Source organism: Zootoca vivipara, chromosome 6 (genome assembly GCF_965207765.1).
Source record: "Zootoca vivipara chromosome 6, rZooViv2.hap1.1, whole genome shotgun sequence".
Lineage (NCBI taxonomy): Eukaryota > Metazoa > Chordata > Lepidosauria > Squamata > Lacertidae > Zootoca > Zootoca vivipara.
Genome location: NC_142589.1, coordinates 23021707 through 23036274, shown reverse-complemented (window position 1 = coordinate 23036274; position 14568 = coordinate 23021707). Strand labels below are relative to the sequence as shown.

The 14568-nt window shown below is 48.8% G+C and overlaps 1 protein-coding gene across 1 annotated transcript in view; it reads left to right on the top strand.

Moving 5' to 3' along the window:
* Positions 1–14568, top strand: part of ESPN (espin) — a 109039-nt gene that overhangs the window by 26520 nt on the left and 67951 nt on the right. The window contains exons 3-6 of the mRNA XM_088671780.1: positions 8412–8598; positions 9004–9186; positions 10924–11055; positions 14180–14387. Of these exons, the coding sequence (XP_088527906.1) occupies positions 8412–8598; positions 9004–9186; positions 10924–11055; positions 14180–14387 (710 nt within the window). The remainder of the gene's footprint in view (positions 1–8411; positions 8599–9003; positions 9187–10923; positions 11056–14179; positions 14388–14568) is intronic.

Below are 14568 nucleotides of genomic sequence, written 5' to 3'. Positions count from 1 at the left end.
TATTTATTTATTGCACAAAATTTCTAGCCCACTGTTCATTGCAGGGGACAGCTCTGGCAAAGTTTTAAGGGAAACCATCGTACAAATAAGATTGGTACAGCGGTAGCCTCTGAAAGCTATACCTTGGTGCTGGAATGGGGAACTTGTAGTATTCCGGGTGTTGCTGGACTATAGGCCTTCCTGGGTAGGGCTCATGGGAGTTGTGGTGCAAGAAAATTTGGAGAGCCATCCTGGTGCCTGATCTCTAGACACTTAACAGTCTCCTAGAAATGCCTGCGTCAACAACAATATTTTCAGCTGGCTTCGAAAAGCAAAGTGAGGCTATGCCAGCCAACCAACAGAAGGGAGGACATTCCACATCCAAGTGGAGCCATCAAAGCAGGCCTTTCTGTATGCTGCCATATAATAGATATCACCTGTTGATGGAACACCCAGTAAGGCCTCCCGCGATGATATAAAAAGACCAATCTAGGGGGCGACAGTTCTTTTGAATCTCTCGTCCTTCTAAGTTGTCACCAGCACATTGAAATTGGCCTGGTAGCATATTGGGAGCCCCTGTGTAAATTATTATTGCCTTTGCTGGTGAGCTCAGTTGGTTAGAGCATGGTGCTGATAACTCCAAGGTCACGGGTTTGATCCCCATATAGATGCATATTTCTGCATTGCAGGGGGTTGGATTAGATGATCCATGGAGTTCCTTCCAGCTCTATGATTCTATTCCTTTTGTAAGTTGCATGATTTATGTTGCTATGCTACTCGTGAGAAAAAGCATCAAAGCTCTGCTTTCTGCCCACCAGGGGGAGCAGCCTTAGCTCACTGAGATAGCACATGCTGTGTGTGGACATAGTCCCAGGTGTCTCCATAAAGGGAACGACCTTTACTGGAAAACTTGGAGAGCCGCTGTCAATCAAAGGGGAAAGCCTGGGCCAGGTGCTCCAATAGTGTGATGGCGAACCAAGGCCATTTCATGTGTCAGGAGGGCCTGCGTAGTTTTCTGTGGTAGTTCATGGAGAAAGGCCAAGGTCCTGTCTCCAGTTCAAGTAAGGATGGGGAACCTCTGGTCCTCTAGAATGTTGGTGGCCACATTTCCCATCATGCCTGGCCATGCTGTCTGGCTGAGGCTGATGGGAGTTGGGAGTCCAGCCAGCAACATCTGGAAGCCCACATGTTTCCCACGACTGAGTTAAAGGCTCTCAGAAATCAAGATGCTTTCTACCTGAGCAGCCTCCCCCAGCCTGGTACCCTCCAGATGTTTTGCACTACAGTTTCCATTAATCCCAATGGCCAAGGGACAATCTAGTCCAGCATCATGGTCTCACAGTGGCTGACCAGATGTCTGTGGGAAACCCACAAGCACAAGAGCAATCTCCCCTCCTGTGGCTTCCAGAAACTGGTATTCAGAAGCACTACTGCCCTCTCCTACATGAATTCGCCTTGTCCTTTTTAAAAAGCCATCCAAGTTGGTGGCCTCCTGCAGGAGAGAGTTCCATGGTTTAACTATGTGCTGTGGGGTGATGATGTCCTTTCTTTTATCTGTCCTGAATCTTCAAACATCTGGTGGGGGCACAAGGCTGCCCTGAAGAATCACTGCTAGTCAAAGTAAACCTATGAAGCCATGTTATTCTGAGTAAGATGATAAGCTCAGACTGTTGTCTTGGTTTAGATGGGACTGTGCTCTCACTTGTATAAGGGAGCTTCATACGTTCATGAATAAAATCTGATCTAGCCATGATCTGTTTGGTTCATGTGTACTGGCCACAGGCCAGAATAATGAAACCTGAGGGATTCTTCACATATTTCAGGGCTGAGTGCTTGCGCCGGGGAAATAAATTTGCCACAGTTCCACCATGCGGCTGGAAGCCAAGTAAAAGGACATTAACTCCAGACTCCAGGTTCAGGAGATCTTGGCCCAAAGGCATCACCTCAGCCATAACAGCTAAAAATGTGGGGGTTTCTTAAAAACTGGGCCTATATAGGAAGTGGCCACCCTTTTGGGTGGGGCTAGAGGGCCACCCACATTGGCTCATAGTTGTTGTTTAGTCGTTTAGTCGTGTCCGACTCTTCGTGACCCCATGGACCATAGCACGCCAGGCACTCCTGTCTTGCACTGCCTCCCGCAGTTTGGTCAAACTCATGTTCGTAGCTTCGAAAACACTGTCCAACCATCTCGTCCTCTGTCATCCCCTTCTCCTAGTGCCCTCAATCTTTCCCAACATCAGGGTCTTTCCCAAGGATTCTTCTCTTCTCTTGAGGTGGCCAAAGTATTGGAGCCTCAGCTTCACGATCTGTCCTTCCAGTGAGCACTCAGGGCTAATTTCCTTCAGAATGGATAGGTTTGATCTTCTTGCAGTCCATGGGGCTCTCAAGAGTCTCCTCCAGCACCATAATTCAAAAGCATCAATTCTTCGATGATCAGCCTTCTTGATGGTCCAGCTCTCACTTCCACACATTACTACTGGGAAAACCATAGCTTTAACTATACGGACCTTTGGCTCATAGTAGAAACATCAAAAGCTACCACCAAATTATTTGGGTTCTTGGGGGTCATCAAAAACCTTTTGGGTGGCCAAACGTGGTCTGCAGGCAGTGGATACCCCCGATTCAAAGATTCATCATGGTGTTCTGAGCCTGTAAGATACCAGAAAGCCACCAGCCTTAGGTTTTATCTCCGCCCCAACTTATTTTCTGGGTGCAGCTGAATGGATGCTTTTGGGGTGGCCCTAGTCCCCGGCCCCTTGCAGGATGTATGCATGTATTCAAATGACAGGAAGGAAGATTCTGATGACTTAGCATCAGGAAGAACTTCCTGACAGCGAGCTGTTTGACAGCTGGACCAGACTCCCTCTGATGGCAGTGGGCTTTCCTTCATTGGGTTGGGTGGCGACCTGCCGGTGGTTATTTAGCTGTGATTCCTGCAATGCGGGGGGTTAGGATGGATTACCCTTGGGGTACCTTCCAACTCTGCAGTTCTGTGAATCTTTTTTCCCTTTTTTTTTTACTGAGGTTTTTCAAGTAAGCAAAAATAGTTTAGGACAGCTGAGACCCGAAAGAAGCTGGTTTGGATGAACAGACAGACAGACAGACAGACAGACACACACACACACACACACACACACATTTGGGAACAAAAGGCCCACCTGCTGCACCTCTCCTATGGCTGAATAAACATCTGGAAGCATAGCACAGGGCCTTTTCTTTTGAACCGTGGCTCACACCTGCTCATGAAACAACATCCTTTGCAGCTGTTAGCCAAACACAAAGAGCTGGACCCATTTTGGGGACACAGCCTGCTACCCATACGCCAGCTTGGTTCTGTTTACAGTGACTTCCATTGACCGCCGCAGCAGCAGAGTGCATCCCAACATGCCCCAAAGAGGGTCAGAGTGGCCAGGTTTCTCCAGAGAGATCTCTTGGCTCTCTCCCCATCACCCAACAGCAATCCCATCAAACACAGTGGGACTAGTCTGGAGATTCTGGTCTGACAGGGTGGCCTTTCTTCCGCCCATGAGTTTCAGTGGGTCTACTCAGAGTAAAACTTGAGTTGTTTGCAACCCGTTCTCTTTCAACGAGGCTCGGAGGAAGGTGCCTTCAACCTAGAGGACTGCCCTCTGCGAAGTAGGGCACCGGGCCACCCTGGGCCAGCCCTCCGCTTCCCTGCCTCCTGAGAGCCCGCTCTGCCACCGCCCTTCTCAGAGTTACAGCAATGAATTATTGAAAGCCCCGGCATCTATTTTGATAGCAGAGCCGAGTATTTATTGCATCTCCTCTCTAAAATATTAAACAGGTGTTTATTGGGAGCGTAATAAAACGGTCTTCGTGATGCCGCAGCCCAGGCATTTGCAAATCTTTTGGGCAAATCTGAACCCAGCCAAAGCTTGGGATCCAGCTTGGAAGATACAGGGTGGTTGATCTCATTGGGGAAATGCAGGGTGAAGATAGCTTGCATTGCCCAGAATAAATGCATGACAAGAGCTTCCTAGAGAAGCAAATGTTATATGAAATCACTGGCACATCACTGCTAGACTCCTGAATGAGCATTTTCACTGCTGAGCTGGCAGTCCACTTATTCTGCAAATTCTGTTCCACTGCCTTATGCCAGGTCGGGGCATTGGCCCATTTGGCTCAGCATTGCCTACACTGATTGGCAGCAGCTGCCCAGTTTACCAGACAGGGAATATTCCTATTCCTACCTGGATATGAACATGGGACCTTGAACATGGGACCTTCTGCATGCAAAGCAGGTGCTCTGCCACTCTGCTACGACTCCCATTCCATAATGCAACAGACAATGAAGGGAAGAAGAGGCAATTGACTAGCAAAGTAGCTCTGGCTCCCAGCTCTGAGGAGTCCAACCAATTGCCCATGCCAAGAATTCAACCCCATTCCCTCTTTTTTCTGAAAGCAGCTGTTTTTGTGTTTTCTAGTGTTGGAATGGCTGCTTCCAGCTAAGGTGTTCTGGGAAATGATATATAATGAACTTTAAAAAACTATACATTTACAAAGAAACCAGAAGCCTTTCTTTTAGGTATCGTAGGAAGAGAAATACAAAAGCTGGACAAAACATTGTTTTTATATGCAACCACAGCAGCGAGAAAATTTTTAGCCCAAAGATGGAAGCAGGAAGAATTACCATAGAAAGAAGAGTGGCAGATGAAATTATTGTACCATGCCAAATTGGCAAAATTGACTGGAAAAATTAGGAACCAGCAGGACCAGACGTTTCTGAAAGACTGGAATAAATTCATGTTGTATTTGAAAGACAACTGTCAACAACTGACAGTGTTAGTACGGTTGCAAGAAGTTTTGTAAGGATAAAAGTATTATTTACTATTAGGAGTAATTTATAATCTATGCATAAAAAGAATTGATTTAATAATAATAAATATAATCAATGGCAGGATTAGAGAACAAGTATGAAAACCATCAGTTGGGGGGGGGAGGGAAGTCACAGCCAAATATGTATTTTAATTTTTATTATATAATTCAACCTCCCTTCATGAATCTGAGTTCCTATGCCCCCACCTCATGGGACAAAACTACACTGAAGCTGGTACTTAGGAGGTGCAGTAGCCTTCAGCCCTAAATGACTCAGGCCCCAAAGACCTGAAAGACCACTTTCTTCCTTAAAGACCCTCTTGGGTGCTGAGTTCGGCAAAGGGAGCCCTCTTGCTAGTTCCTCTGTCCTCAGAGGCTCAGGGGTGGGGGTGGCCTGGGAATAGAGGGTCTTCTCTGTGGTGGCCCCTAACCTGTGGAACTCCCTCCCCAAAGCAGTGTGCCTGGCACCCTCATTGCACAGCTTTCAGAGGATGATGTAGATGCACCTATTTACTCTGTTGTTGTTGTCGTCGTCATCATTGTCATTATTATACCACACTATTTCCATAGATCTCAGGGCAGGTCACAACATAAAACCACAATTAAAAAGCCACAAAATATATAATAAAAACAAAGACAACTCAATAATGTTCCACAAAACATTTTAAGAGGGCATTGGATGTCAATCAGCCCAAGGCCTGGTTAAAGAGGAACGTTTTTGCCTGGCGCCTAATGGTGTATAACAGGGGTGGCCAACTTCCAAGAGACTACGATCTACTCAGAGTTAAAAACTGGCAGTGATCTACCCCCTTTTGGGGGGTTCAGGTCAAAGTTGTTGAGTTTTTTTTAGGAAGGAAAGCCTTGTTTTGGGGGGTTCACGTAAAAGTTATTGAACCTTTAGGGAAGAGGAAAGCGACATTGAGCTCTTTTTTTAGGAAGGAAAGCCCTGTTTTGGGTGGTTCAGGTCATTTTAGGGGTGCAGGGCAAAGATGTTGAGCTTTTTTTTTAGGGAAGCCAACGTTTTTTAGCTTCTGTGGGGGAGCCACTGATCTACCGGTGATCTACCACAGACGTCCAGTGATCTACCGGTAGATCACGATCTACCTGTTGGACATGCCTGGTGTATAATGAAGGCGCCAGGCGAATCTCCTTCAGGAGAGCATTCCACAGATGTGGAATGTTTTTGTGTTGCCACCCTCTGGGCAGTATAGTCAAATTTGTTTGGTCTACCTACTGATCTGAAACAAAATGCTCTTTTAAAGCAAATCCTGTGCATGTTTGGGGGAATTCAGACTCTTGGGGAGAGTCATTTGTTGCTCTGCCTCAAACAACAAAAAGACCCTGTCTCATGGGAATGAGGTGTGTGATGATCAGCCCGGAATCTGCTTCTGTTGCTGCCTCTATCTGGATTTGCTATATAGAATTCATCCAGCCCATAAAAATGAAGAACATAAAAAGAGCCCTGCTGGATCACGATCCTGGCTCAGCTTGCCTCTTATCCTTTGGCTGCGGGAAAACAGTAAGCAGGACTTAAACACAAGAGCCCTCTCTCCTCCCGTGGTTTCCCAAAACTGGTATTTATAAGCATTGCTGCCTCTGACAATGGAGGCAGAGCATAGCCATCTTGGCTAGCCCTCTCCTCCATGAATTTGTCTAATTCTCTTTTAAGCCATCCAAGTCAGTGGCCATCACTGCCTCCTGTGGAAGGGAGTTCCACCGTTTAACGTTGCACTGGGTGAAGGAGGACTTGTTTTTATCCACCCTGAGTCTTCCAGCATTCAGCTTCCTTGGGTGCCCACAAGTTCTAGAGCTTCTGCTTCAAAGTGGGTTGCTATCCTCTCTTTCCCCACCCTCCCATTTTCATCTCTGTGTTGTTAGCCTTTCCCTCCTGTGTTTACTACTCGCCTAATCTGCTTATTTAGACATGATACGAAACTGCAGCATCCAAAAACAGCCGGTGGAAGGAGCTTAGCCTAAGCAGGCTGATTAACTTAATGACCCAGAAGGATGGGATGGCCCTGCCTGGAGCAGGGGGGGGGGGAGCGAGAGAGAGAGAGAGAGAGAGAGAGAGAGAGAGAGAGAGAGAGAGAGAGAGAGAGAGAGAGAGAGAGAGAGAGAGAGAGCACCAATGGAGAGCTCCTCTCTGCATGCAGCATGGGGTAAAGAAGTGGCAGCACTGAGCAGAGAGAGGTGGTCTATGGCTTAGTCTTGGAGCATCTGCCCTGCATTGAAAAGCTCCCTGGCTCAATTTCCAGGTATCTCCTGGCAGCACTGCTGGAACAGAAATAATTTGTTACAGGGACCCTTGTGTGGTTGCCACTAAGCAGACTCAGGCTACCAATGGGGCTTAGCCTGCTAATCATAATGCTCAAACAGGCCAATAGGAATGAAGTAGCTCTTTCAAGTCACCTGGTCCAAAGGGCTATCTTATAGGTCTCTCTGTGTGAGAGAGAACAAGAGAGACCTAGGGAAGCTGGACGAGAGACACACGCTCTCCCAATCACCTTCCAGCTGTTTAATTTCCAAGGCAACACTTTAGCCCAAGCGTACATGACCAAGCGGGATATAGGGGCACTGTAGGTTAAACCACTGAGCCTAAGGCTTGCCGATCAGAAGGTCGGCGGTTTGAATCCCTGCGATGGGGTGAGCTCCCGTTGCTCAGTCCCAGTTTCTGCCAACCTAGCAGTTCGAAAGCACGTCAAAGTGCAAGTAGATAAATAGGTACCGTTCCAGCGGGAAGGTAAATGGTGTTTCTGTGCGCTGCTCTAGTTTCCAGAAGCGGCTTTGTCATGCTGGCCACGTGACCTGGAAGCTATACGCCGGCTCCCTTGGCCAATAATGCAAGATGAGCGCCGCAACCCCAGAGTCAGTCATGACTGGACCTAATGGTCAGGGGTCCCTTTATCTTTACATGACCAAGCAGACATGGCTAGGGCTATATACCTAACAAAGAAACTGGTTTGATCATTTCAGTAGTCTCCTTTTCTATTCATAAGATTCTTACTCTTATTCTTATTTACATCCTGCCCTTTTCCCTTGACGGGAAAAAATCACAGGTTTGGAGAGGACCCCCCCAAAATCGATTCAGTCCATCTCAAACCTACAGTGGTACCTCGGAAGTCAAATGGAATCCGTTCCGGAAGTCTGTCCGACTTCCAAAACGTTCGGAAACCAAGACGCGGCTTCCGATTGCCTGCAGGAAGCTCCTGCAGCCAATCGGAAGCTGCAGAAGCCGCGTCGGATGTTCGGGTTCCAAAGAACGTTAGCAAACCGGAACACTCACTTCCAGGTTTGCAGCGTTTGGGAGCCAAAACGTTAGACTTGTAAGGTGTTTGGGATCCAAGGTACGACTGTATTACGATAGCAAGTTGAGAGAGGGAGGGAGGGAGGGAGAGAGGAACATAGTCCTGCCTACAAGTTGCTCATGAAACAGAAATGGGGTTGGTCTAGATGACACCTGGGGTGCCTTCCAACTCTGCACTCCTATGAGAAAGGGCACAGAGAGCCCATCCAGAGAGACTTTGGAAAGGGCTGCTGCCTGAGTACCCAACCTTCCCTCCCACCCACTCTTCCTTTCCGTCTTCTCGCCCCTGCAGTTCGGTCAGTGCCCAAACCAAGAATGGTGCCACACCTCTCTATTTAGCTTGCCAGGAGGGCCACCTGGAAATCATCCAGTACTTGGTCAAGGACTGCGGAGCGGACCCTCACCTACGCGCCAACGACGGGATGACCCCTCTCCACGCCGCCGCCCAGATGGGCCACAACACCGTCATCGTCTGGCTGGTGAGGGCTGCTCGGGGCTGCAGCGAAGGCTGGGTGTGAGGGGGATCAGAACTCGGGGCCCAGTAAGGCTGCCCAAGCAACATTCAAGTGGTCACCTAAAAGCAAATTGCATTTGTTTGCGTTTGTATCTCAATCCTCTCCCGTGGCGCTTGCTGCAATGGAGCTTCTAAGCCTGTTTTATTTCAGGGGGGGGGGCTTTTTATCCTGCCATCTCTCCCCCCCCCGATTCCGTTAAAAAAAAAATTGGGGGAAAATGTTCAACATAAAATATAATAAGAATGAAACTAGTCTACAGAAAAAGAATAGTGAAAAAAGCAAGCAAGGCGGGGGGGGGGGGAGAGACCTATAAGACACTTTACCATATTTATATAATATATATCCTGCCATTTATCTCTCATTCCTCAGATGAGCTTCACGGATATCAGCCTCTCCGAGCAAGACGACGACGGTGCTACCGCCATGCACTTCGCTGCCAGCCGAGGCCACGCCAAAGTTCTCAGCTGGCTGCTTTTGCACGGAGGGGAGATCACCACGGATCACTGGGGCGGGACCCCCTTGCACGACGCGGCTGAAAATGGGGAGCTGGAGGTGAGTCCACAACCGGTCGGCCTCGCAAGTGTCTTGTAGGGAGGGACGGGACGGGACGCAAAGCAATTTGATGGCCAGGAAGAGAAATAGGAAGAGCTGCTGTGCAGTTGCTGTGTGGACTGTAGGGGCAGAGAATAGGGTCTGTCCTATCCCATAAGTGCATGGAATTTATCCGGGGTTGCTTCTCAGGCCACATTTGCAGTATGCATTTGAAACATTTATAATACCTCTTGCAACAACCCCAAAGAATCCTGGGAGCTGTAGTTTATTATGGGTTCTGAGAGTTGTTAGGAGGCGTCTCCTGTTTCCCTCCTTGCGCTACAGTTCCCAGAGTTCCCTGTCAAAAGAGATTGATCGTTAAAGCGCTCTGGGAATTGTAGGTCGCTGAAGGGGGGTATGGGGCTCTCCTAACAGCTCTCAGCCCTTACCAAACCAAAGCTCTCAGGATTTTTTGGGTGAAGAAATGACTGCTTAAATTAGCAGCATAATGCTTCAAATTGGATGCTCTGAGTGGGGCCTCAGTTCAGCCAGAAGTCCCTCGTACAGCTATAAACTCACGAAACATTGTTAGCTGCTCGCTATCTCCCTGCCTTGACGTGCAGAAACCATGTCCGTGAAACAAGGCTAAGTCTGGCCTACCTTGCAGAGTTGTTGGAAAGATTTCTGAATAATGTATGTGAAATGCATAATTATGGCACTTTTCTTTAAAAAAAGCTTTAATGGCAAAAACAGCTGATGAGTACTGATCAAGCCCAAGCAAGGCTATGGAGAAACTAGAGGGAGATATCAACATGCTGGGGTGGGGGGCCGCGTTCATGAGGTTTGCAGAAGTACAGGGTTTTTAAAAATATAAAACGACAAAACCTCTTAGAATCATAGAATTGTAGTGTTGGATGGGACCCTGAGGATCATCTAGTCCAACCCCCTGCAATGCAGGAATATGCAACTGTCCCAAACAGAGATTGAACCTGCAACCTTGGCAATATCAGCACCACGCTCTAACCAACTGAGCTATTGGTGTAAGAGGTTCTTCTTTGCCTTAAGAGGGCAAACCACCCCAAGACACATAGACTTGCTAGGTCTAAATACAGCTTATACAAGAGGCAACGTGGCTAAGTGGCTGGAACCCTAAACAGGTGGACTATAGGGAGGTTCACCTGGTTCAGTATTGTCCACACTGACTGGCAGCAGAGCTCTCTCCAGAGCTCCAGGCAGTAGCCTCTCTAAGCCCTATCTGGAGATGCAGCTGGGGATTGAACCTGGGACCTTCTGCATGCAAAGCAGGTGCCCTACCGCTCAGCTTGCAGCCGTTCCTGAGGATGAGTGCACCTGCTTAGAGGTGAGGAAGACACGCTGCAACATTTCGTTGCAGACACCAAAGCAAGAAGAATAGAGTTGTCCTTTATAGAAACAGGACTCTGTGAGGCCGGGGCAGTGAGCTGGAGATATATGGGTGCTTGACTGGGCCCCAGAATGCTGGGTAGGGATATGCAAGTCTCCCTGTATCTCCAGGTAAAATTGAAGGGACCCCAAGAGTCATCTAGTCCAACTCCCTACAATGCATAAAAGGGAACAGGCATCCAGTTTTGGAGGTTTGCTGCAAAAGGAGGTAGCACTGGGCTAGAACAAATGATTCTCAGGCGTGCCATAGCTTGAGAATAAGGCAGCCTTGTTCCTTTCGAGCCTTGATGTGGTCCTTCCTCCTGTGGGCTGACTGCCTTTCTCTTCTCCTCTCAGTGCTGTCAAATCCTCGTTGTGAACGGCGTAAACTTGGGCATCCGCGACCAGGACGGCTACACGGCGGCCGACCTTGCAGACTACAACGGGCACCTGCATTGCGCCAAGTACCTGCGCACGGTGGAGAACATGGTGAGCATCATGTCATGCGGGCGGCTGGCTTGCTTTGATGGGGAAGAGTGAGACCAGAGAGAAAAGGAAGAGGCAGTGATGATAAGGGCCATTGAGAGAGATTATTCAAGGAACAGTTAACTGGCTCTCTGTCCGTAACTCCCCAATCACACACAATGGGAGGCAGTAAAAAGGGGTCCAAGCTGGAAGAAAGAAGCTCTGAATTAACACTGTAGGGGACCTGAGGTGCCAAGTACTTACTGTGTAGTCAAGTCATCATGGAAGGACCTTTGCTAGACGGAAGGACATTGCTGGATCACAGAGCATTAAAAATCCCCCCATCACACTGAACAGGAGGCAATAAATAGGGTCTAAGTTGCAAGGAGGAAGCTACCACTTAACATTGCATGGGACCTAAGGTTTCTAAGCTCTTCCTGTGCAATCATCATGGAAGAATCTTCACCAGAGGGAAGGATACTGCTGGATTATGTTAAGTGTGGAACCCACGTTTCAGCTTTGCTCCTTATTTCCGTAAAACAGCACCCAAGCAACGCTAAAGGGATTTAGTGTGGAAGGAGCCGGGGAAAGGGACAGTTAACTCTGGGATGTAGCTGACTTTGGAGGGGAATAATAGTTTAAAAAAGAAGGATGCCACCTGTTGAACTCTATTAGTCAGATTGTGTGTGTGTGTGTGTGGCTATGGGGGAATGGGTTTTTTCTTCGGATGCTGAAGGTTTTCAAAAGTTCCTGATGGGTAGATGTGTCACCAGACCCTGGTGTATTCAGCGCAGATGTGGAGCTGTTTTTAGGGCCAGTTTAGGCAACACTTGATTCCATATTTCTTTTCACGAGTTGCAGCTGGCTGTGTGAATGGGCTCTCTTGGCATGGCAAGGGATGAACATGGAACAACGACATGTTTAAACAGGGATTGCTGTTTCACCCGTTAATTTCTTTATTTCATTTTTTTTTTTACATTTATATCCTACCTTTCTTCCAAGGAGCTCAAGGCATTGCACAGAGTTCTTTTTTCTTTTTGAAGTGGCTTGTGTTTTATCTTCATAACAACCCTGCGAGGTGGGGTAGTCTATTTAGTCCAAGGTCACCCAGTAAGCTTCATGACTGAGTGGGGATTTGAACCCTGGTCTTCCAACTGCTGACCCAGGGGTCAGCAAACTTTTTCAGCAGGGGGACAGTCAACTGTCCCTCAGACCTTGTGGAGGGCCAGACTATATTGGGGGGGGGAATGGATGAATTCCTATGCCCCACAAATAACCCAGAGATGCATTTTAAATAAAAGGACACATTCTACTCATGTAAAAACATGCTGATTCACGGACCGTCCATGGGCCAGATTTAGAAGGTGATTGGGCCAGATCCGGCCCCTGGGCCTTAGTTTGCCTACCCATTCTCTAACCACTACTGCATGTTGCCAACTTGAATAAAATATTCAATAGCGTTGCCCCATTTAGTTGATCACATGACGCTGTACACGCATACCATTTGAATGACAATGCCCGTCAACTTGGAGAGGGGCAGCACCCTCAAATATTTTAGGGGGGGGCAAAACTTGCACTCCTCTGATACGGACTCTGCCAGCCAAGTTTACACCAGATCATCGTTCTGCCTTTCTGGGCCATTTTGTGTGTGTGTGTGTGTTGCATGGGGGTGTCTTCTGGTGCATGGAACATCCCTCCCTCCCCACAGGCTCTCCCTTCCTACAGCTGCACTCTCACAACTCCCCTGCCTCCCCATTGGGAGGACAAAAATATTTCTCGAGCTGGCGGAGGAGGCCAATGGGAGGTTGGCAGCTGGTGTGTTACCCAGGGCAGCCAGGCTAATGATGCCAAGCAGGGCTCACAGAAGGGCTGCTGTCACTCAGCAGCCCCCCTGGGGACTCATCCAGCGCTGTTGTGTTATGCTTTCCTTCGTGCCAAGAAGGTCGGACCTCTGGGTTGGGCCGCACAAGAGCCGAGCAAGGGGACCAGGGGCTTTCCCGGGATCATGGGCAACGTAAGCAAGGGGGGGGTCCTGGTGTGTGTGTGTGTGTGTGCCTGTTGTGGGATGTGTCAAGGAGTCTCCAGGGCAAGTGTTAGCCTGGAGCGTCGCATCTGGAAAAGATGTGATGCAGAATTATAGCCTGGAGGAAAACCTGTGAGTGGGGTAGGGGAGCCGGCCTGCCTAAATCAAGGGGCCTCTTGAAACACCCTCCAGGAATCCCCACTTGATGCCACCTCCCTCTCCCCCCTCCCACTTTCGAAAGCCACTTTTCCATGTTGGCTTTAACCCCCTAATCCCCAGCTGAAGCCATCCTTCTGTTCTCCAAAATTTGCCTCGGCGTCAGCTCTCAAGGCTTTTGGTCTTGGCTTCTTATTTTTATCATCACCATCTTTGTGGTGATGCCTGCCTTTTCACTGTCAGGGACTGTTGCAAGTGAGTCAGTGTGGTGTAGTGGTTAGAGGGTCAGGCTAGGAACTGGGCAGACCAGGGTTCAAATCCCCACTCAGCCATGAAGAAGACCGACCTCACAGGGTTGTTGCGAGAATAAAAATGAGGAGAAGAACTGTGTACACCACCTTGAGAGAAGGTGGGATATAAACGCAATAAGATGAATAAGTAAATTGGGGAAATTTCAACTTTGTGTTGCTGTATAAAAATCGTTTTTTCTTGGGATTCTTACCCATGATTTGCCAGGGAAGGCCTCTCCAATTTGGCAAGAGTTGGCCTGTCCCCTGTCTGGGCCAGGGAGGACCCTGAAATCAGGGGCAGAGCCCCCTGCTTTGCACGCAGACACAGGGAGGGTAGACTAGTGGTTAGAGCAATAGAGTAGAACCTGGGAGAGACCAGGGTTCAAAACCTCAACTCGGCCACAAAGCTCACAGAGCAACCTTGGGCCAGTCACTGCCTCTCAGACTAACCTACCCTGCAGGGTTGTTGCAAGGAACAAATGAGGATGGGGAGAACAACGCACCCCCCCTAGACTTCCTTGCAGGACAGAAGATGGGGATAGAAGGGCAACCACCCAATCAGCCAGGCGGACCCATTTTCGAGGAGGGGGCCACCTGAGCATGGCCTGGTGCGGAGTGGCCCCTTTCTCTGAGCTTCCTATTCACCTTTTAACTGACACTTCTGGCCTGTGGCTTGCAGAGCGTGGAGCACAGGGTCCTTTCGCGGGATCCTTCAACGGACCTGGAGTTCAAGCAGCCAGACTCTGGGATGTCGTCGCCCAACACCACCATGTCTGCCCCGCAGGCCCACTTTGACCTCGGGTCCCCCAGCAGCACCCTCTCCAATTACGACTCCTGCAACTCCAGCCAGTCTAGCACCGGGGAGAAAAGGAACAGTCAAGGCTGCAGTAAGTATCCCTTACACACATGGGTGTGGGTGTATGTGTTGGGGTCTGTTTGCCCTTCCCCACTTGCCATCTGTTGCAAAGTTGCTCTTGGGAAGAAGTGGGAGGTGGTGCCAGGGGTGGGGGGAGTTAATTCATAGCACCATCTAATTGCAGAGTTTGATCTATTTGTTTTTTATTCATC